At 40.9% G+C, this 25,000-nt stretch overlaps 1 protein-coding gene across 1 annotated transcript in view; it reads left to right on the forward strand.

Moving 5' to 3' along the window:
* Positions 1–25,000, forward strand: part of PROM1 (prominin 1) — a 124,940-nt gene that overhangs the window by 14,861 nt on the left and 85,079 nt on the right. Inside the window, exon 2 of the mRNA XM_023730251.1 lies at positions 16,918–16,973. Coding sequence (XP_023586019.1) covers positions 16,918–16,973 — 56 coding nt within the window. The remainder of the gene's footprint in view (positions 1–16,917; positions 16,974–25,000) is intronic.

Consider the following 25,000-nt stretch of genomic DNA (forward strand, 5'->3'; position numbering starts at 1 on the left):
ACATTTATTATTTTTGTTTTTTGGATTAATGCTAGCCTTGTTGGGGTGAGATGGTATCTCATTGTAGTTTTGATCTGCATTTCTCTAATGGCTAATGATTGTGAGCATTTTCTCGTGTATCTGTTAGCTGCCTGAATGTCTTCTTTGGTGAAGTGTCTGTTCATATTCTTTGCCCATTTTTCAATTGGGTTATTTGCCTTTTTGTTGTTGAGGTTTTGCAGTATCTTGTAGATTTTAGAGATTAGACCTTGATGAAATATGTCATAGCTGAAATTTTTTTCCCAGTCTGTAGTTGGTCTTTTGATTCTTTTGGTGAAGTCTTTTGATGAGCATAAGTGTTTGATTTTTAGGAGCGCCCAGTTATCTGGTTTCTCTTCTAGTGTTTGTGCATTGTTAGTAATGTTTTGTATTCTGTTTATGCCATGTATTAGGGGTCTTAACATTGTCCCTATTTTTTCTTCCATGATCTTTATTGTTTTAGATTTTATATTTAGGTCTTTGATCCATTTTGAGTTAGTTTTTGTACACGATGTGAGGTATGGGTATTGTTTCATTGTTTTGCAGATGGATATCCAGTTATGCCAGCACCATTTGTTAAAGAGACTGTCTTTTCCCCATTTAACAGGCTTTGGGCCTTTGTCAGATATCAGCTGCTCCTAGGTGGATGAATTTACGTCTGGATTCTCAATTCTGTTCCATTGGTCTATGTATCTGTTGTTGTACCAGTACCAGGCTGTTTTGACTACCATGGCAGTATAATAGGTTCTAAAATCAGGTAGTGTGAGGCCTCACACTTTGTTCTTCTTCTTGAGTAATGCTTTATTTATCCGGGGCCTCTTCCCTTTGCATATGAAGTTGGTGGTTTCTTTCTCCATCTCATTAAAAAATGCCGTTGGAATTTGGATCAGGGTTGCATTGTATCTGTAGACCGCTTTGAGTAGAATTGACATTTTTGCAATGTTGAGTCTTCCTATCTATGAGCAAGGTGTGTTTTTCCACTTATGTAGGTCTCTTTTGGTTTCTTGCAGTAGTGTCTTGTAGTTTTCTTTGTATAGGTCTTTTACGTCTCTGGTTGGATTTATTCCTAAGTATTTTATCTTCCTGTGGGCAATTGTAAATGGTATTGATTTGGTGATTTTCTCTTGGAGGTTCTGTTTGTTGGTGTAAAGGAATCCAACTGATTTTGTATGTTTATCTTCTATCCTGAAAGTTTGCTGAAATCTTCTATTAGTTTCAGTAGTTTTCTTGTGGATTCTTTGGGGTTTTTTATGTATAAGATCATATCTTCTTTAAATAGGGATACTTTTACTTCTTCCTTATCAATTTGGATGCCCTTTATTTCTTTTTCTAGCCTTATTGCTCTGGCTAGGATCTCCAGCACAATGTTGAATAAGAGTGGTGATAAAGGGCATCCTTGTCTGTATCCCATTCTCAAGGGCAATGCTTTCAGACTCTCTCCATTTAGAATGATGTTGGCTTTGTATAAATGCTCTTTATTATGTTGAGAAATTTCCCTTCTATTCCTATTTTGCTGAGAGTTTTTAATCATGAATAGTGTTGGACTTTGTCAAATGCCTTTCCTACATCAATTGATAAGATCATGTGGTTCTTTTGTTTTATTAACGTGATGGTTTACATTGATTATTATTCTTATGTTGAACCATCCCTGCATACCTGGTATGAATCCCACTTGGTCATCGTGAATTATTTTTTTGATATGTTGTTGAATTCCATTGTCTAGAATTTAGTTGAGGATTTTTGAGTCTATGTTCATGAGGGATATTGTTCTATAATTTTCTTTTTTTTATTGTGTTTACCTGGTTTTGGTATCAGGGTTATGCTGGCTTCATAGAATGAATTTGGGAGTATTCCATCCTTTTCTACGCTCTGAAATACCTTTAGTAGTAGTGGTGTTAACTCTCCTCTGAAAGTTTGGAAGAATTCTCCAGTGAAGCTGTCAGGGCCAGGGCTTTTTTTTGTTGGGAGTTTTTTAATTACCTCTTCAATCTCTCCTTTTGTTATAGGTTTATTTAGTTCTACCTCTGTTTGTATTAGCTTAGGTAGGTAGTGTGTTTCTAGAAATTTGTCCATTTCCTCTAGGTTTTCAAATTTGTTGGAGTACAGTTTTTCATAGTATTCTGTTATGATTCTTTTGATTTCAGTTACGTCTGTTGTGATATCGCCCTTCTCATTTCATATTCGGTTATTTGCTTCCTCTTCTGTTTTTCTTTTGTAAATTTGGTCAACTGTTTATGGATTTTGTTCATCTTTTCAAACAGCCAACTTTTGGTCTTGTTAACTCTTTCAATTGTTTTTCTATTCTCTATTTCATTTATTTCTGCTCTAATTTTTATTATTTCCTTTCTTCTGGTGCCCAAGGGATTCTTTTGCTCCTCTCTATTTGTTCAAGTTGTAGGGTTAATGTTTTGATTTTGTGCCTTTCTTCTTTTTGGATGTATGCATTTATTGATATAAATTGACCTCTGAGCACTGCTTTTGGTTTGTCCCAAAGGTTCTAGTAGGATGTGTTTTCATTCTCATTTGATACTGTGAATTTCTTTATTCTGTCTTTAATTTCTTCTATGACCCAGTAGTTTTTGAGCAACGTGTTGTTCAGTTTCCGTGTATTTGATTTTTTTTCTTTGCTTTTTCTGCTGTTGATTTCTACTTTTATGGCTTTATAGTCAGAAAATATTCTTTGTGACTTACCAGTGTCACAGCAGCATGCCAGCCCCCATAGTACAACAAACTGACAGGTTTAGTGAACTATTAACTTCACTAAGTCTCTGTCTGCATGTGTTAGGTTTGTGTATACCCTCTCCTGAGAAAGGTGAGATAATGTTTGTGTGGTCAAAGCTGCAGGATAGATTACAGGTGGAGGAGGTAAGTAGCAAGAAAATGCTAGGGGTCTTAATTGCCCAAGACTTGTTTTAGTGAGGGTAAGTAACACCGTTTGTCCTAACAAACAAGCCCAAATCTTAGTGAAAAATGTTTGCCTTTTCCCACTCAGTCCAATGTACGGGTAATTTTGGGGAGGATTGTGAGAAATCTGGGGACTCTGGCTTACTCTACCTAATGGTTCTGTCATCCTTTTGAGCTTTAGAATTCTCCACTGGATCTTCCATATTTGGCTGGGAGATGAGTAAAGAGAGAAAGTATGAAGGGTCTTGTGAGAGGTCCTGGAGGCCCATGTTCCATTGTCCAGAACTCAGTGACATGGTCCCACCTAACAACAAGGAGTGGGCCTGGGGAGTGTAGTGAAGCAGTGGGCCTGGGAGAAGAGGCAGCACTTGGGTCCTGCTAAGCACTTGTATTCTATGTCCCAAGGCTAGAGGACTAGAAGGAGGGGCAGAGTATGCATGGTACTGGAGGGCTTTCCTTTTTCCCCCTCAAGTGAAAGTGAAAGACTCTAACATTCTTATGCTAGTATATTTTCTGTATTTTTATGCAAATAACATGTGTGTTATGTATTTTTTTTGGCTAAGTGCACTTCTCCCTCTGTGAAGTATTTTCATAAGTGCAAGCGCCCGGTTGGCAAAAAAAACGTAGACCTTTTGTGTGGTATTTGGTAAAAATATAGTATATACCAGGTGGTGTGCTGAGACTTTTGTTAGGGCAAAATGCCTCTTGACCTTAGCACCCTGTGTAATGGCAGCACATCCAGGAGTTAACACTCTTTGGACTGACTTTCCTGATGTGTGTTTTAACTGGATTTGTCAGGCATTCCACCTGGTTTGTCTGCCTGCCCCTTCAGCCCTCAGGAAGTGGCCTAGACTGGGGCAAGTTGTCAAATTTTTTTTAAGTGCCCGAGGAAAGAAACAGTTATGGTTGTTTCTGTTAATATTTAATGAAATAAAGCTAAACATTTACAGACCTTGTTTTTGTCTCTAAGTTGAATGTGAATATCATTTTTTTATTCTACTTATAAAATGAATACTTTCAGCAAAAATGTGAATAGTCACTTTCACTTCGATCAGTGTTGATTTAACTCATAAGTTAACAGATTAAATCATTCTTAGTACAGGACCATGCATGAGACCTCTGCCCTGTGTGTGTTTAAGATGGTGCCACTGGAGCAAAAGAGGGACTGTGTGTGTCTGATTTAACACTATTGGTGCCTATGCATTTTACAAGAGAACATTATAAAGAGATGGAATTTCCCTTTGTCTGCCTTGGGCCAGAACCTACATGTGTATTAAAAGAAGCCACTTAGGGAACACAAAAATCTTAGTCAAAGAGAAGTTTTGACTAAGAAAAGGAAGATATGTCTGTTATATATGGATCCTGTGCAAGATACTTCTCTTATTTCATCTTACTTGATGTGGTTTCAGACATCAAAAAGTCACAGAGAAATCACACACACACACACACACACACAGACACACACACAAAGAGTTAAAAAAAAACAAAACAACATAATCACAAAGGGTCAGAATTAACCCCTTGCTGCTACGTTTCTGAATTTCCATTATCACTTGAAATTTAAAATAACTCCCAGGTAGGAAAACATTGTAAGCTTAGGAGGTGAGTGAAGAGAAGCTGACAGTCACAGTCATTCTGGAGAGGCCCACAATGAGGGCCCCCATGGCTTTGTACTAAGACCAAATGCGAAGAAACAATCTTTTACAATAAAAATAACTTAATCATCTACTAGCTTAAATGTTTCCCTCCCACTGTTACATACTAAGAGGCAACTATTAATTATGCTGTGGAAAAGAGTATGGAATTGGTATAGTGGCAAATGAATTGCTGCATGAGAAAGGTGGCCAGACAGTGTCCGACCTCAGGGCAGGAGAAACTCACTGGCCTCTTCGAATTGTCTGGTCGGGTGCTAAGTACTTTAGAGGCCCTGTCTCAGCTGATCCTCCAGGCGGCTCAGGACGGATTAGCTGATCATTATCATCTCCGTGTAGAAGCCTCAGAGAGAGCAAGATAAGACTGCAGTTACTTAGGGACAGGTCTTTTCATATTTTCAATGTGGTTACTAGAAAATTTAAAATCACTTCATCTCAGATACTTTGGACATGTTATCAGGAGGGAGCAGTCCCCAGAGAAGGACATCATGCTTGGTAAAGTAGAGGGTCAGCAAACAAGAGGAAGACCTACAACAAGATAGACACAGTGGCTACAACAATGGGCTCAAACATAGCAACAATTGTGAGGAGGCGCAGGACTGGGCAGTGTTTCCTTCTGTTGTACATAGGATCGCTATGACTGTGGCATCTAACAGCAGCAACAACAGTGTGGCTGATGTATTATTTTTACTGAACAGCACTGCTCTAAACCACGAGGAGGGAGAACATCTCTGCTCCAAAGTCTTGGGACCGTAGCTCCAGGGATTTTGACCGTCACAGCAAGGATCGGCCTTGGCAGAGGGAAAGAGCCAGCTGGCAGCCAGAGGGCAGGGGTCAGCTGCCAGTGAGTAGTGTCCTCAGATGTAGCTGGGACCATTCCTAGGACTCTGAGGGCCCCAGGCTCCCAGAAGGACTTGGCAGAGGGCAGGGTTCTTGAGTAAACTCTGATAGGGCTTTCTGTTGGAGACTGGGCAGTCTGTTTCTCTGAGGCTTCCCTGTTCTCTGATATTCGCTTATTTCTGCATAGCTTTGCTTAGGGAAATACCAGTTAATCTGTCACCGATATAATCCTGTTAACGTTTAGTGAGAAGAATGTGGTACAATCCCATTTAACTGAAGGGAAGACTTTCAGCAACTGCTGTGCCCTAACCTGGGGATTCGTGTGTGAGAAAGAGGAAGAGAAGAAGACCCTGAGTTTTCACAGAGTTGGCTGTCTAGCCCTTACTGTCCATAGAAGCCCCTTAGGTTTCTATTTGAGGGCGGTGGTGGTTCAGTGGTAGAATTCTCACCTTCCATGCAGGCGACCCAGGTTCAATACCCGGCCGGTGCACCTCATGTCAGTGGAGGCTTGTGTGTTACTTGATGCTGAACAGATGCCAGCAGAGTTTCTGGACTAAGAAAGACTAGGAAGAAAGGTCTAGCGATCTACTTCTGAAAATCAGCCAATGAAACCCCTATGGATCACAATGATCTTATCCTGTTGTGCATGAGGTTGGCATGAGTTAGGGTTGACTCTGTGGTAGCTAACAACAACACCAGGCTTGTACCAGGTATACCTTGGAGATACTGCAGGTTTGGTTCCAGACAACTGCAATAAAGCAAATATTGAAATAAAGCTAATCACATGAATTTTTTTGGTTTCCTGGTGCCTATGAAAATTACATTTACACTATACTGTAGTTTATTGAGTGTGCAATAGCATTATGTCTAAGAAAACAGTATACATACCTTAATTAAAAAATAGTTCATTGCTAAAAAATACAAGGCATAATCTTTTTGACAATGGAGGGTCTTGCCTCGATGTTGATGGCTGCTGGCTGATCAGAGTGGTAGTTGCTGAAGGTTGGGATGGAAGTGGCAATTTCTTAAAATAAGACAAAAATGAAGTTTGCCGCATCGATTGACTCTTTCTTTCGCAGAAGATTTCTCTGTATCATGCAATGCTATTTGATAGCATTTTACCCACAGTAGAAATTCTTTCGAAATTGGAGTTAATTCTCTCAAATCCTCTCTTAGCTGCTTTTCAACAAAGTTTGTGTAATATTCTAAATTCTTTGTTATCACTTCAGTAATGTTCACAGCATCTTCACCAGGAGTAGATTCCATCTCAAGAAACCACTTTTTTTGTTCATCCATAAGAAGCAACTTCTTACCCATTAAAGTTTTATCATGAGACTGCAGTAATTCAGTCACATCTTTGGGCTCCATTTCTAATTCTAGTTCTCTTGCTGTTTCCACCATATCAGCAGTTACTTCCTCCACAAAGGAGGAAGTCATCCGTGAGGGTTGGAATCAACTTCTTCCAAACGCCTGTTAATGTTGATATTTTGACCTCCTCCCATGAATCATGAATGTTCTTAATGGCATCTACAATGGCGAATCCTTTCCAGAAGGTTTTCACTTTACTTTGCTCAGATCCATCAGAGGAATCACTATCTGTGGCAGCTGTAGCTGTACAAAATGTATTTCTTAATTAATGAGACTTGAAAGTCAACATTACTTCTTGATCCATGGCTGCAGAATGAATGTTGTGTTAGCAGGCATGAAAACAACATTAATCTCCTTGTACATCTCCATCAGAGCTCTTGGGTGACCAGGTGCATTGTCGATGAGCAGTAATATTTTGAAAGGAATCTTTTTTTCTGAGCAGTAGGTCTCAACAGTGGGCTTAAAATATTCAGTAAACCATGTTGGGAACAGATGTGCTGTCATCCAGACTTTGTTGTTCCATTTATAGAACACAGGCAGGGTAATTTAGCATAATTCTTAAGGGCCCTAAGATTTTCGGACTGCTAAATAAGCATTGGCTTCAGCCAGCTGCATTAGCCCCTAACAAGAGAGTCAGCCTGCCCCTTGAAGCTTTGAAGGCAGTGATTGACTTCTCCTCTCTAAGCTATGAAAATCCTAGATGGCATCTTCTTCTAATATAAGACTGTTTTGTCTATGTTGAAAATCTGTTGTTTAGTGTAGCCACTTTCATCATTCGTGTGTTCACTGGAGTAGCACTTTTAATTTCCTTCAAGAACTTTTCCTTTGCATTCACAACTGGGCTAACTGTTTGGTGCAAGAGGCTTTCGACATGCCTTCCTCACTAATCTTAATCATTTCTAGCTTTTGATTTAAAGTGAGAGACTTGCGACTCTTCCTTTCACGTGAACACTTAGAAGCCATTGTAGGGTTATTAATTGGCCTAATTTCAGTACTGTCATGTCTCAGGGAATAGGGAGGCCTGATGGGAGGGAAAGAGACAGGGGAGTGGCCAGTCAGTGGAACAGTCAGAACACACACAGTGTTTATCGATTAAGTTCACTGTCTTATTTATGGGTGTGATTTGTGGCACCCCAGAACAATTACAATAGTAACATCAAAGATCACTGATCAGAGATCACCATAACAGATATAATAATAATGAGAAAGTTTGAATTATTTTGAGAATTACCAAAATGGGAAACAAAGACATGAAGTGAGCACATCCTTTTGGAAAAATGGCACTGACAGACTTGCACGACGCAGGGTTTCCACAAAACTTCAATTTGTCAAAAACGCAGTATCTGTGAAACGCAATAAAGCGAACCTCAATAAAATGAGGCATGCCTGTATTCAGGGCTGTTTACTCTTAGTCCATACACACCTGAGAAACTACCAGAGACACACCCACTGGCGACAGTAAGAAAGAACCACTGTAAGAATGGTTGACTGAGAGACACAGACCCATGTCACAGCCACCTGCATTCTGTTGATTGACGCACCTTCAAAATGGTGACTTTGTGGCCTTCAGAACAGGCCACCCTTGTTTTCTGTACCTTTGGGAGTACACATCCCTGTCACCTCCTCAGCAAGTGTAGCGTAGAAAAATAGCCATTTGGAGTGGAACTCAAATGATGTCACCAGCACCTATTTGGCACCATTTCTCATGTGGTGGCTTCATTGTCAGTTTCTTGCCTTGTGTTTGGAGGATTGTGGAGCTACATCTAGGCCAACATCCTTACCATCACCAGTCCAGGGAAATGGAGTGAAGCGAGAGAACGAGTTAGGGAACTTTTCTCCCCTCAGAAAACAAAAAGCTGGAGTCTGTCGCTCATTGGTTGAAGTTGGATTGTGTGTTGTTGTTAGTTGTCATCAAGTCAGCTCAGACTCATGGCAACCTTATCTTTAACAGAATGAAACATTGCCTGGTCTTACGCCATCTTTAGGATCACTGGCATATTTTAGTCCATTGTTGTGGCTGTTGTGTCAATCCATCACATCGAAGGTTTCCCTCTTTTGGGTGGTGCACACGATTAAGCATTTGACTACTAGTCAAAAGGTTGGTGGTTCGAACTCACCCAGAGGCACCTTGGGAGGCAATCCTGGCCTTGAAAACCCTATGGAGCAGTTCGGCTGATGGGGTTGCCATGAGCTGGAATCAACTGGACAGCAACTACTTTACCAAACATGACGTCCTTTTGTAGAGATTGATCTTCCCTGATGACTGTCCAAAGTGTTTGCTAACTTTGGACTCTTCGGATTGTGTGCTAACCCCTAACCCAAGCATTGTGGCAGGTGGAGCGGCTATGCTCCTTGACTTGGACCAGACATTCTCACACCTTGTGGGGCTCAGGTCCACATTAACTCTTAAAATTATGCAGGGCCCCAAAGAGCTTTTGTTTGTGCTAGGTCTGTAAACATTTACCATATTTGAGATCCAAATGGAGAAAATATTAACATGTTTATTTGTTAATTCATTAAAAAATAACAATAAGCCCTTTACATAAATAACATAATTTTATTAAAAATAATGACATTTTACAAACTGAACAAAAAGTAAGAAGAGTGGCATTGATTTTTATTTTATTTTTGCAAATGCTTTTAAAGCCTGGCTTAGTAGAATTCAGCTGGATTCTTCTTCTGAATTAGTTTGTTGTGATGTATATTGTTTTGGCTGAATTATAACATGAAAATCTGGTCTCACAGAGATATGTAGTTGTAAAAGAGAGGAGTATTTTAGTAGCCTATTCAGATAATTGTGATTTTTTTTTTTTTTTTTTTGATGCGACACCAAAATAGAAAGTGGTAGTTTCTTCAAAGTTTGAGTTGCAGTGTGGAATCTGGAGCCATATCAATGAACTCTTCTGTCTTGCCCTTTGAATGGATCTTTTCACATGTTTGATTTTGTAACATCATGCAGTAATCATTTGGAAAATATTGGTTCAGTAAGTTTTGCAGATCTTCCAAATATTGACACGCTTCATTTTACAGTATCAAAATCCTTAAAAATGTCTCCTGCTTGCAATAGAAAGGTCTATATTTGGGGAAGCTGTCGACTTCACTGCGGTGGATACAGGTTTTACACAATTTAGTTTTTCCTTGAAAGCTCTAAGTTTATCATCGGCAACAAATCCTGTCAGCTGCTTTCTTAAAGTTGCAGGCTCCATTTCCTTCCTTTTTGAGAAAATATCTACCAGAGACTTAAGTCTGAATACCCATGGTTTGTTTTAGTCATACTTTCAAGTAAAAATGGCGTACTGTTAAAAATGTGGCTAGTTTAGCTCACAGCTCAAAACACTTGCACAAGCGTTTTTTCTCAAGACAGCAGTCACTGAATTTTGGTGTGCAAGAAATGGACTTTATGAATACTTCCCATTTTGTCACACAGAATTATGAAAAGATGTGTACTCACAGGTTGAGATTTAATAAAATAATGATTTTTAATGTTTCATCAAGAATAATGTCTAGTGTTACCAGCTTTTCATTTTCTGCAAGTGCATGGCAGTAAAAAATACAATGGATGTTACTAATGATACATTCTAAAGTACCAGTCATCTTATCTACCATTGCTTTTGCATCCTTAATGCAAATGTAAACATAGTGAAAAGTAAATAACATCTTTTGTTTCAACCTCTTGGACACCTTGAAAGTGTCTGGGGAATTCCAAGGAGTTTGCAGAGTGTATTTGGGCCAGTGAGGACCCACATTTGTGGATCTGACATCACCGCTTACCCAGTCCACTTGATCTGAGAGTGTAAGGAAGGGGCATTTCCCCAAAAGAAATTCAAAGGGTTTTGTCGTTTTGTTTAATGACAAGAAAAGTGAATGAATGCTGCGTGGCGAAATAACACTCGTCCACACTACACTGACCATGTATACTGGTTTGTAACTTACATTTTCTAAATCTCTTCATATAGTAATAGCAGCAGTGTACACTGAGTGTCCATTCTTTGCTAGACCCTGTGCTATTTTATTTACATAAGAAAAACCTGTTGCCATTGAGTTGATTCTGACCCATTCTCTCATTTAACCCTAAGCAGTCCTTTGAGAGCAAGAACTAGTATCATCCCATTTTACAGATGAAGATGCTCGTAGCAGTTATTTTACCTAAGGTTAAACACCCAGGAAGTGGTGGAGCTTGAACTCTATTCGAACTCTTAACTAGATCAAGATCCCAATTGCATTATACAGTAGTATGAATATCACCTTGTTATTGTTGTTAGGTGTCATCGAGTAGACTCCAACTCATAGTGACCCTATGTGCAATACAACAAAACACTGCCCAGTCCTGTGCCATCTTCACAATCGTTATGCTTGAGCCCATTGTTGCAGCCACTGTATCAGTCCATCTCGTTCAGAGTCTTCACCTTTTTCGCTGGCCCTCTGGTTTACCAAGCATGATGTCCTTCTCCAGGGACTGATCCCTCCTGATAACATATCCAAAGTATGTGAGATGAAGTCTTGCCATCTTTGTTCCTAAGGAGCATTCTGGCTCTATTTCTTCTAAGACAGATTTGTTCGTTCTTTTGGCAGTCCATCGTATATTCAGTATTCTCTGCCAATACCATAATTCAAAGGCATCATTTCTTCTTTGGTCTTCCTTATTCATTGTTCAACTTTCGCATGGATATGAGGCGATTGAAAACACTATGACTTAGGTCAGGCACGCTTTAGTCTTCAAGGTAACATCTTTGCTTTTCAGCAGTTTAAAGAGGTCTTTGCTAATCTACAGATAAAATGCAATCCCGATCCAAATTCCACCAGCATTTTTTAATGAGATGGAGAAACAAATCACCAACTTCATATGGAAAAGGAAGAGGCCTCAAATAAGTAAAGCATTACTCAGGAAGAAGAACAAAGTGGGAGGCTTCACACTACCTGATTTTAGAACCTATTATATTGCCACGGTAATCAAAACAGTCTGGTACTGGTACAACAACAGATATATAGACCAATGGAACAGAATTGAGAAACCGGATGTAAATTTATCCACCAGTGAGCAGCTGATATCAGACAAAGGCCCAAAGTCCATTAAATGGGGAAAAGACAGTCTCTTTAACAAATGGTGCTGGCATAACTGGATATCCATCTGAAAAAAACTGAAACAAGACCCATACCTCGCCCCATGCACAAAAACTAACTCAAAATGGATCAGAGACTTAAATATAAAATCGAAAACAATAAAGATCATGGAAGAAAAAATAGGGACAACGCTAGGAGCCCTAGTACACGGCATAAACGCAATACGAACCATAAGTAACAATGCACAAGCACCAGAAGAGAGACTAGATAAATGGGAGCTCCTAAAAATCAAATACTTACGCTCATCAAAAGACTTCAGCAAAAGAGTAAAAAGATAACCTACAGACTGGGAAAAAATTTTTGGCTATGACAAGTCTGATCAGCGACTAATCTCTAAAATCTATAAGATAACTGCAAAACCTCAACAACAACAACAAAAAAACCCAAATAACCCAGTTGAAAAATGGGCAAAGGATATGAACAGGCACTTCACCAAAGAAGATATTCAGGCGGCTAACAGATACATGAAGAAATGCTTGGGATCGTTAGCCATTAGAGAAATGCAGATCAAAACTACAATGAGATATCATCTCACCCCAACAAGGCTAGCATTAATCCAAAAAACACAAAATAATAAATGCTGGAGAGGTTGTGGACAGACTGGAACACTTATACACTGTTGGTAGGAGTGTAAAATGGTACAGCCGCTTTGGAAATCGATTTGGCACTTCCTTAAAAAGCTAGAAATAGAAGTGCAATACTATTCAGCTATTCCGCTGCTTGGAATATATCTTAGAGAAATAAGAGCTGTCACACGCATAGATATATGCACACCCATGTTCATTGCAGCACTGTTCACAATAGAAAAAGATGGGAACAACCGAGGTGCACATCAACAGAAGAATGGATAAACAAATTATGGTATATCCACACAGTGGAATACTAGGCAATGATAAAGAACAATGATGAAGCTGTGAAACATCTTATAACATGGAGGAAGCTGGAGGTCATTATGCTGAGTGAATTTAGTCAGTCACAGAAGGACAAATATTGGATAAGACCACTATTATAAGAACTCAAGAAAAGGTTTAAACACAGAAGAAAATGTTCTTTGATGGTTATGAGGGTGGGGCTGGAGGGGGAGGGTTATTTACTAACTAAATAGTAGATAAGAATTATCTTAGGTGAAGGGAAGGACAGGACTCACTACAAGGGAAGTCAGCACAACTGGACTAAACCAAAGCTAAGAAGTTTCCTGAATACAATCGAACACTTTGAGGGACAGAGTAGCAGGGGTAGGGGTCTGGGGACCATGCTTTCAGGGGACATCTAGGTCAATTGGCATAACAAAGCTTATTAAGAAAATGTTCTGCATCCTGCTTTGGTGAGTGACAATCTGGGGTCTTAAAAGCTTGCAAGCGGCAATCTAAGATGCATCAATTGGTCCCAAACGCCTGGAGTAAAGGAGAATGAAGAACACCAAAGACACAAGGAAAGTAGTAGCCCAAGAGACAGAAAGGGCCACATAAACCAGAGACTTCATCAGCCTGAGACCAGAAGAACTAGATGGAGCCCGGCTACCACCCACCAATGACTGCCCTGACAGGGAACAACAGAGAGTCCCCGATGGAGCAGGAGAAAGGTGGAGTGCAGAGCTCAAATTCTAGTAAGAAGACCAGACTTAATGGTCTGAGACTGGAGGAACCCCAGAAAGCGTGGCCCCTAGATTCTCTATCACCTCAGAACTAAAACAATTTCTGAGGCCCACTCTTCAGACAGGGATTGGACTGGACTGTGGGACATAAAGTGACACTCGTGAGCAGTGTGCCTCTTAGCTCAAGTAGATACAAGACACTAAGCAGGCAGCTTCTGTCCGGAGGTGAGATGGGAAGACAGAGAGGGTTAGGAGCTGGTTGAATGGACATGGGGAATTGGGATGAAAAGGAGGAGTGTGCTGTCACAGTATGGGGGAGCAATTCAAGTCACAAAACAATATATGTATAAATTTTTGTATGGGAAAAAATTTAAAAATTAAAAAAAAAATAAAGAGTTCTTTGTAGCAGATTTGCCCAATGCAATGCATCATTTGATTTCTTTACTCCTGTTTCCATGGGTGTTAATTGTGCATCCAAGTAAAATGAAATCCTTGACAACTTCAATCTTTTCTCCATTTATCATCATGTTGCATATTGGTCCAGTTGTGAAGACTTTATTTTCTTTATTTTGAGGTGTAATCGGTACTGAAGGCTGCAGTCTTTGATCTTCATCAGTAAATGCTTCAAGTCCTCTTCATTTTCAGCAAGCAGGGTTGTGTCATCTGCATATTGCAGGTTGTTAATGAGTTTTCCTACAATCCTGATGCCACATTCTTCTTCATATAGTCCAGCTTCTCGGATTATTTGCTCAGCATACAGACTGAATAAATATGGTGAAAGGATACAACCCTGATGCACACATTTCCTAACTTTAAACCATGCACTATTCCATTATTCTGTTTGAATGACTGCTTCTTGATGTATGTACAGGTTCCTCATGAGCACAATTAAGTGTTCTGGAATTCCTATTCTTTGCAATGTTATCCATAATTTATTATGATCCACACAGTCAAATTCCTTTGCATAATCAACACAGGTAAGCATCTTTCTGGTATTCTCTGCTTTCACCAGGATCCACCTGACATCAGCAATGATATCTCTGATTCCACATCCTCTTTTGAATAATCTTCAGCAAAATTTTACTTGTGTGTAATATTAATGATATCGTTCGATAATTCCTTCATTTAGTTGGATCACGTTTCCTGGGAATAGGCATAAATATGGATCTCTTCCAGGTGATTTGCCAGGTAGCTGCCCTACAAATTTCTTGGCATAGATGAGTGAGCACTGCCAGCGCTGCCTCCATTTGTTGAAACATCTCAATTGGTACTCTGTCAGTTCCTGGAGTCTTGTTTTTCACCCATGCCTTCAGTGTAACTTGGACCTCTTCCTTTAGTACCATTGGTTCTTGATCATATGCTACCTCCTGAAATGGCTGAACATCGACCAATTCTTTTTGTTACAGTGGCTCTGTGTATTCCTTCCACCTTCTTTTGATGCTTCCTGCGTCGTTTAATATTTTTCCCGTAGAATCCTTTGATATTGCAACCTGAGGCTTGAATTTTTCCTTCAGTTCTTTCAGGTTGAGAAATGCTGAGCGTATTCTTCCCTTTTAGTTTTCTAACTTCAGGTCTTTGCACATTTCATTATAATACTTTGTCTTCTCGAGCTGCCGTTTGGAATCTTCTGTTTAGCTCTTTACCTTACTTATCACTTACTGTGGATTTGTCATCAGGAAAAACCTATCATTAGAAAAAGACATCATGTTTGGTAAATTAGAGGGTCATTGAAAATGGGAGAAATCCTCAATGAGATTGATTGACACAATGGCTGCAACAGTGGGCTCAAGCATACCAGTGATCGTGAAGATGGTACAGGACGGGGCAACGTTTTGTTCTGTTAATACGTAAGGTCACCATGAGTTGGAGCTAACTTGATAGCAACCAACAACAAACATCACTTTTAACAAATGGATGATTTTCAATCTTTTTTTTTTTTTTAAAACCAGCTGCAGACCTCTTCATCAAACGAATTTTTAAACAAAGTCTAAACTATAAAACAGACCAAAGCAAAGCTGACTGGTTGAAGGGGAGAAGAACTGTGGGTTAGGCAGGCTTAGCTTCCCCCCTCTAGGTAGCACCTGAGGTACCCTGGAGGAATTACCATAGTTTCCAGGGTTTTTGATGGCTATTTTTTTTTGGAAGTAGATCACCAGGCCTTTCTCCCAAGGCACCTCTGGGTGGACTCAAGCCTTTCAGTAGCTGGGTACGTTAACAATTTGCACCACCCAGGGTTCTACCAGTTTGAAAATCACTGTTTTTGCAACATAATCTTTAGAGATCCTCTCCATGTATCTGTTCTGTACAAGAAGGAAGTTGTTTTCCAGAAAGCTCTGTAGGAAGTGGCTTGCTTTGTGTCCTGGCATGTAAATCTCAACTTCTTTGCTTTAAAAAGGGGTTCACCATGGGGTTTCCTTTACCCCCAGTAATACTCTCCAGATGTGATGGATACAGTCCTAGCGTTTCAGAAGCTCATTCCTAGGAGGAGAGCTAATGCGGAGGGTGGTGGGAAGGACCTGGACCAGGAGAAGGAAGGCCCCGGGCCAGGGTCTGGCTTCCTCACACATAGCTGTGTGATTTTAGGCAAGTCACTTTCCCCGTCTGGGCCTCAGTTGTCTCAGACCATTCCTACACTGATGGATCAGAATAAGAAATCGCTCGTAACCATTTTGACACAGACCTCTGTGAGAATGTGAAAATGCCCACAGTGCATCCGTAAGGAAAAACCCAGTTATCATAGCATTTCAGTGTTTTCATGCACAGCTTGGGGGCAGGTTGGGGCCTTTTCCCTGATAAGAATTCAAATTAGGTTAGTTTTAAGATTTCTCTCATGTGTAAAACATTATGCAAATGTGGAATTACTGAAAAATGAATTGCATGAGTGGTTCCAACTAATTAAGACTTAACAATTTCAACATAACACTGTATCAGTAATTATTAATGAAGCTGTATGTGGTTCGCTGATCAATATTAAGGTATATTATGAGAAATGGAAAACTCTTATAAGTGACGAACGTTTAATTCCACTGCTGGTGAAATAGCACATCAAAAATATTTGTCCTTCTTTCTTTGCTTCTGGTAGACCATCATTAACTCAGTTACTCACCTACACTAAAAAATAGGAATAAAATGATAAGAATACTATATAAAAACCAAAAAACCAAACCCACTGCTGTCGAGTTGATCCCAACTCATAGCGACCCTATAGGACAGAGTAGAACTGCACCGTAGAGTTTCCAAGGAGCGCCTGGTTGATTCGAACTGCCAACCTTTTGGTTAGTAGCCATAGCTCTTAACTACTATGCCGCAGAGGTGCAATAATTTGTGAGCATAAGTAGACTTCTATTTTCTAAACATGCATTTTATGCCTTTTACTGAATAAATAATCTTGCTACTGTTCTGTGGCTTTTTTTTTTCCAGATACTGTCAGAAAAATTATACAAAAGAAGTTTGACCTCATGGAGGATTATAAGGAGGTAATTTTTATTTATAAGTATGTTATTTTTTTAAAAAAATGTATGAGGAATATTTTGGCTGACTTGAAAGTAAGTCTTTAAACATCCAGTTATGTGATCTGTGGTCTTAGTAACCTTTTTTGACTGAGAACTTGCGTGGAAAATTGAAACACCTTTAGATTCCATTGGAACAACAGCAGAAATTCCAAGAGTGGAGTTTGAAGAAACATTAACCTTTCAGACTATATGTTGTTTAAAAACTAAAATTCCTAAAAGGAAATATTATGCTACTCTTTTAGCTAAGGGAGGAAGATTCCCCTAACTGAGTAGAATCGTTTGAGAATCCTAGCAATAGTGAGTGTACGCTTTGTTTTAAAAGAAAGTTTGCCAGAAAGTAGCTTCACATTTGAACAATATCTGCTGAGCACCTCCTATGTATGTGGCGGAGTCCCTGATGTGCAAACGATTAAGTGCTCAACTACTAACCAAAAGGTTGACAGTTTGAACCCACCTAGAGGTGCCTCGGAAGCAAGATCTGGTGATCTACTTCTGAAAAAAATCAACCATTGAAAACCCTATAGAGTGCAGTTCGACTCTGCAACACACAGGGTCACCCCGAGTTGGAATTGACTTGTTGGTGACTTTTTTTCTGTTTTGCTTTTTGTATGTGGCACTCAGCTGGATATGAAAGAGATATGGAAATGAGTAAGATAGTCCCTGAGTAGTGCAAATAGTTAATGCACTCAGCTGCTAATTGAAAGATTGGTGGTTTGAGTCCATCTAGAGATGCCTCAGAGGAAAGTCCTGGCAATTTACTTCAGAAAAATCAGCCGTAAAAAACCCTATGGAGCACAGTTCTACTCTGACTCACGTGGGGTTGCCATGAGTTGGAGCTGACTCGGTGGCAACTGGTTTTAAGATAGTCCTTGGTGTCAGCAGGCTAAGAGCCAGATGGCAGAGACAGTACGTAATAATTTGAAGGAGAAGGAAATAAGTGTATCTATGAGTTACATGCAGAGGGGTGTAGAGAAAAATAGTTAATTCTGACCAGAATCTTTTCAGAGAGGAGGTAGCTTTGGGCTTGTAGTAAAGGTTAGGCAGGGTTGGAACAGGTGGGGAGGTGGCTCTGCTGGGCCACATGGACGCAGAAACCACGTGAGGAAAGGCAAGATGTGAAAGGAGCAAGCCCATGGCCAGAGCAGGTGAGTGAGGAGGCCAAGGAAGGAAAGGTAAGTTGGGGCCAGATCATGGGAGGGGCCTTGAATGCCTTGCTAAGGTGAGTGGATAGTATGTTCGGAAAATATTAAGGCACCATGTGGGTCTCTACTTAATGCCCAAGGCACTGCTAATTCCCTTACTTTGATTCTGTAACTGATTGTTTAAACAAAAATATATTCCTTTCATTTTGGTTTATTATGGGTGTAGGCTGCCAGTGAAACAAAACAAACCAACATTTGTTGTATTGTATGTAGGATAATGAAGAACAGTTAAGTCTGTTTGTCAGGATCTTAGTCCTGCAGGGTAAAGCACTTTGGTTCTTTCCTTTCCTGGTGTGAAGATGTTTGTCAAGATAACATTAAAAGAACTAAAGTAGTTCTGTAGGTTACCTTTCAGCCAAATTTAATAGATTGGCTTTTAACACCTGTAAGTAATGCACTCCCTTAATTAAACAATCAATTATATGAGACCAAATAGTCACCATTTACCCAAAAGGAAAGATGAGAAGGCAAGGTGAGGAAGGGAAGCTAGATTACTGGAAACAGAACAAACAGAACGGAAATAATGAGAATGCTGACACATTGTGAAAATTGTAACCAATATCACAGAACAATTTGTATAGAAGTTGTTAAATGGGAACCTAATTTGCTGTGTAAACTTTCACCCAAAACACGATAGAATATTAAGGAAATGAATAGAAAGATAACATTAAAAGCAGACTGACAAGTAGGGACATCATTTATCGGCAGCACAACAAATCTGACTTGGAATGTTCCTAGTGGATGTGAGGGCAATGGGGGGTGAGGGCAGTTAACTCCGTCCCAGTCAATGGTTAGCTCAGATACTGTGTTACAAATGGCATCATCGTACTGTCCATTTGCGATAAAACGATACTCAAGAGACAGTAAACACAGAAGCCTTATCTAAAAGCCATTTACATTGGACCACAGGGTTGTTGTTGTTGTTAGTTGCCTTTGAGTCCATTCCGACTTCCACAGGGAAGACTGAACTAGCGCTTCCCTAGTGCCCACAGCCTGCCTTAGTAGTCGGAAAAGTGTTTTCATTCTTCTGTGCCACTGGCTTCATTTATATCTCACAAACATGATTGCCCGTATCTGCGTGCATCCTGGGCAGAACCAAATGACTGTTGCTTTTATATGTCTGTTAAAAATTATCCATCTGAGATACAACTATTTGTCTCGTCCAGAGCAAAAGAGAAAGAAGGAAGCCAAAGACTCAAAGAAGAAACTAGTCTATAGGACAAATAGTCTACACGAACCATGGCCTCATCTATCCTGAGACCAGAAAAACTAGATGGTGCCAGGCTACTACTACTGACTGTTCTAATCAGGGCCGTAAAAGATGGACCCTGATAGAATGGGAAAAAAATGTGGAACAGAATCGCCAATTTCTTAAAAAGAAAGGAAACCAGATCTACTGGACTAGTTGAGACCGGAGGACTTCCTGAGACTATTGCCCAGAGATACTCTTGAAACCTTGAACCTGGAACGGAACTAGCCCTTGAAATCACCTTATAGCTAAATAACAAATTGGCTAAAAAAATAACGAATATCACCTGTAAGTATTGTGCTCCTTTAAAAAAATCACCTTTATGAGACCATATGATCAACAATTACTTTAAAAGAAAGATGAGAATGTAAGAGGGCAGGGAAACCAGATTAATGGAAGCGGAACAACCAGAATGAAAATAATGAGAATGTTCACACATTGTGAAGAATGTAACCAATGTCACTGAACAACTTGTATAGAAATTATTGAATGGCAACCTAAACTGCTGTGTAAACCTTCACCAAAAACACAATAAAGTATTATATATATAAAAAAATTAGCATGTCGTTAGCACCCTGGCCTGGATGCCAACTAGTCCTGCTAAGGAATGAGTGGGGCAGAGGCAACACTTCAGTTGGGCCCAGGCCTTGGACCACAAGGTCCTAAGACCAGGAAGTGATGCTGAGGAGCCTGGCAGATGTGGGCTGGAGCTGGGCTGCCACTATCCCTGGCAGGATTCTTAGTTGGACAGGTCCTTTGTGGTTGGATTGATTTTAGATTTGGGGCTCCTGCAAACTTGGGAATCCCTGGTTCCTGATTTCATTTCAACCTCAGAGTACGTTTTCCAGTGGAGAAAAACCATTGGTGTGGGGTGAAGTAGAGAGAGGATACTTGGTTGAACCGACATGGATGAGCTAAGTCGAACCTTGGATGTAGGACTGCATCATGCTTTCCACAGTTAACCAAGGAAGAGGGATAGCAGTTAAGCAAAGACATCAAGAAAGCCAGACACCTTTGTAGAGGAGCTTCCTGGTTGGTTTTAGCCTGGAAAATGCCAGATGTCTTGGTTTGGATCCCTCCAGATGCAGAGCCTGAGTCTAGGACTCAAAGACAAATTGTTTATTTGAGGGATGCCGAGTACCCTGGCCAGGAAATGGGGAGGCGATACAGGCCAGGGAGGACAGCCTATACAGGGTGTGCCATTGTACCAGCTGGCACGGGGTGACTGGAGCTGCATCCTGCAGAACCTCAGAATTAGCCCATGAGAAGCCTGAGAGAGCTGAGGTATGGCTATGCCAAGAGGCACTGGTTAAGGGCTGCTTGAGGGTGGGGGACATTATGAGTTCCTATGTACTTGTGACCTGCCATGGTTCCAGAATAAACCTTGGAGCACAAAGTTAGAGATACCAGTAAGTAGAAGTCTGAGGAGGCCTGCTGAGATGGTTAAGATCCCAGGGAGGTGAGCGGGCACCAGTAGCATCAGCTATGCTGGCAGTGCCCAGTGGCTTTCATGTTAATGCTGTTACCCAGGTGAGATCTGTTCAGGTGAGGGACCCTGGGTTGGAGTCTTTTGAGCTCTGTTTCATTTGCTGTCGAGCCCCCTGATGCCCAAGGAGTCCGGGCAGCCAAGTCAGTGATCTTGTGATTGGGGGAGGGTTTCAGTGAACTCTTTCCTTATAGGGAGGTTCAAAAATATTCAGCAGTGGAGACCTTTTATTCCCAAGGTGACCCCAACTTTGGCAGGGGAAAAATGACTTCTCTTTACAGAGCTCCCTCCTTTCTGTACTTAGCTGTAAGGTAAAAAGTAATATTTAAGGTCCTTGAACCCCTTCTCCTCACTGCCCCTCTCCCTTTCAAAAAATATTTTCTCTCCTTTGTTATTCTGTGCATCACTGTCAATAGGAATTATGAGTTTCCTGGTGATGCCTTCCCAGATCAGTTTCTGTGTGGTCATGGTTTCTCCTCTAGGTTTAGCTAGCTAGTTGGCATCTTCCTGGCTCATCTCATTCCTCAGTTACTCCCCTTCCCTTTCTTGAAGCTTCCTCTGGGGCAGGTGCAGGATGTGCGACTCCTCCTGCTGATTTTAATGACCTCACTCATGCTAACGGTCACTGGATAACGATTTGGCTCTAGTGTCAGGCCATCATTATAAATGGGTTTGTGATGGCTGGAACCTACCCTTCGTGTCTGTGAGAGGTAAGTGATTCAGTTACTTGTACCCTACTACACCATGGACCGCCAAAAGACTGAACAAACCAGTCTTAGAAGAAATGCAACCAGCATGCTCTTTAGAAGCGAGGATGGTGAGACTTTGGCTTGCTTACTGTGGATACATCATCAGGAAAGACCAATTGCTAAAAAAGGACGTCATGTTTGGTAAAGTAGAGGGTTAGCGAAAAAGAGATGGATTGACACAGTAGCCACAACAATGGACTCAAACATGCCAAAGTTCATGAAGATGGCACAGGACTGGACAACTTTTCTATTATACATAAGGTCATCATGAGTCAGAGCAACTAACAACAAGAACCCTGCCAGAGGGAGATGACACAGTGCCTCTAAAAATATGCATGCTCCTTTCCACTTAAAAAAAGTACATTCTAGGGATTTCAGAAAGCAGCACAAGATGGTGCATGCACAAGAATCATTGTCTGAAGCTCACTGGAACCCAGGGACGAGAATAATGCTAACATGTGTTGAGGGTTTCTCTGGAAGACACTGGTCTTAAGCTTCATGAAACGTAGTAACTCTCTCAATAGACGTTAAATAACACACATAAAGTGCTTAGAACAGAATAATGCACAATACATGTTAGCTGTTACTGTGTTCTCCTGTACTCCTTGACGTAGCTGCCTGAGGTAGGGACTGATTACCCCATTCTGTTGATAAGGTCATGGAGGCTTAGAGTAGCACTGGCAGCAGCGCCCAGACCCCTTCCCATGAGATTCTGATAGCAGTGGTCAGGGCTGGGTGGCCACTGGTATTTTTAGACAGCTCCCAGGTGATTATAATGGGCAGTTGGAGTGGAGAATCACAGATACTACGTTGTGGAGCCGGGATTCAAACTTCTACATTGCATGGATTATAAATTCACACCTACGTGATGACTAGCTGGGAAAGGAAAAAGGTGAAAATGCCCCGAGCTCCGTGGAGGTGTTTATTGTAACTCCCTTTCAGACCAGGTTGACATTTGGGAAGGAAATTAAACACAAAAGAATTGGCTAATTGTTGTAGCTTTTAGGTAATTCTGCCCTGGCCGCAGCCCAGAGTGACCGACCGGCCCTTATAATGAAGGGCAGGTTCCCCAAACTTCCCTAATCATATCCATCACACAGGGCTTGTTTTAAAGACAGATTCCTGGCCCCACCCGAATCTTCTGACTCACACATGCTAGGAGAGAGACCTGGAAATCTGTGTGTTTAACTCACCCCTTGAGGTATTTATGGTGGGTGAGTTTGGGAGCCTGTGCCTTCGGTGGTTCAGTGGTAAAATTCCCACCTTCCATACAGGAGACCCAGGTTCGATTCCTGGCCAATGCACCTCATGTGCAGCCACCACCCGTCTGTCAGTGGAGGCTTGCATGTTGCTATGATGCTGAACAGGTTTCAGTGGAGCTTCCAGACTAAGGAAGAAAGGCCTGGCGATCTACTTCTGAAAATAAGCCAATGAACCCTATGAGTCACAGCAGTCTGGTCCATAACAGATCATGAGGGTGGCGAGGGTGGAGAGGGTGGCGCAGGAGACCGGGCAGTGTTTCATTCCATTGTGTGTGGGGTTGCCATGAGTCAGGGCTGACTCCATGGCAGCTAACAACAGCCCTCAGTGGTAATAAGCCTATGGGACCCACACCCAGAAAAGGAGACAGGGGTCTTCAAGATGCTGCACGTGACCCTGGGAACATTGTGTATCTGAACTGCCCACTCCCACCAGCAGTTTGGATACCTCATTAAAAAATTATTGGTAACATACTTTTGGATTTCCTGGACCAGGAAATTAAAAAAAAAAAAAAATATCTGAGGAATGATATAGAGCCACCTAGTTTTATTTTGCCACATAAGGATATTTAACAACAACAATAACAACTTTATTTCCCTTTGTACACGTATCATCCCCATCACCACCCTCTAAAAAAAAAAAAAAAAACGACAGTCTTATAAATTGAGCAACTTTAGCTTTATGGAAAACTCATTGCATCTTTATTTTTCTCACTTCCTTGTCGGTTGGTCCATCCTCATCACTGACCAGCCCCCCATCTTTGGACCACTGTTCAGGGATCATTTGCTCTAAGAGAGAGGTGACCACTCCACCAGGTCATAAGTTTATCCAGTTTTGATTAAGCACCTATGGTATACCAGCTTCCATGCTGGGCACTTGGAGTGAGCATCATGGTCTTGCCCTTCTGGAGCTGCAGCGTTTTTTAGAGATAGCCCATGGGAGTCGATGACTCTACGTGGCTGAGTGCTGTGGAAGCGCCAGCACAGGGCTCCACGGGAGCAGAAAAGAGGGATGTAGTACACCAAGCTCAGACCTGGTTATCAAGACAGGCTTCCTGGAGGAAGTGATGTCTAAGCTTACACTTGAATTTAGTCAGGCAAAGAGTGATGGGAATAACGTCTAGACAAGGAGGCATCATGGAGGACTGGACAAGGAAGGGGGAGAGAGCATGACGCTTTCTGGGGATGAAAAGAAGTTCAGAAAGGTGGAGAAGAATGGGGACATGAAGCTGGGATTAGATCATGTGGGACCACATTCAGAAGTTTTGATTAAAAACTATGGGAATCCATTGAACGCTAGTAAGCAGGGGAATGATACCATTAGAGTTTCATTTTAGAAAGGACAGTTTGGAAGATTTTGCCTTTGGCACTGGAGTTCCAGGAGCCTCTGAGTCTCTAGTTTACCAAGATCACTTGGAGAATGTATTAAGCGTTTGTAACTTTCCTTCTAATAATTCCTGTTTCCAAAACTGATTAACACACTGATGAAAAGCCTCTAGAGAAATCCAAATGTAAATTTCAGAACTTGGCTGTACCCAAAACACCATTTCACTAATAAACACTCGGGTTTTATGTGCCTTCCTGGGGTCTCTCGTACTGTTTCTATCACTTGATTTCCTCTGTGTGAGATGCTCATGTCCTCAGTTACCATTAATCACTCATGTGGCTTGTTCTATGCTTTCTCGATGCACGCTGCCTTTGTATTACACAAACTCCTCAACTGCTTTGACTCTACAGCCAGAAAATGTAGTCTTGACTCTGAAGGTAAATTCCTCTTCTCGTTACTGCTTCGTGTTGCTCTATGTCTAAAGCCAGTGAGTAGCAACGCTTTTGCCAGAGCTTTCCATTCTTTGCTATAGTCTTCCCTGTGATGGTTTTTAAATTATTTGTTTCATTTTTGCTTCTGCCATAATCTTTAATCTTATCTTTTAGTTTTAATGGGTCAGGAGTGAATAGCAAGACACCTCTGTGAATTTAAATCTTGCTCTTACCTTCAACATAATCTATAAAACACTCCAAAGTTCTTAGTGTACCAGAAAATAATTT

This window comes from Trichechus manatus, unplaced genomic scaffold (assembly GCF_000243295.1).
Source record: "Trichechus manatus latirostris isolate Lorelei unplaced genomic scaffold, TriManLat1.0 scaffold00034, whole genome shotgun sequence".
Taxonomy (NCBI): Eukaryota; Metazoa; Chordata; class Mammalia; order Sirenia; family Trichechidae; genus Trichechus; species Trichechus manatus.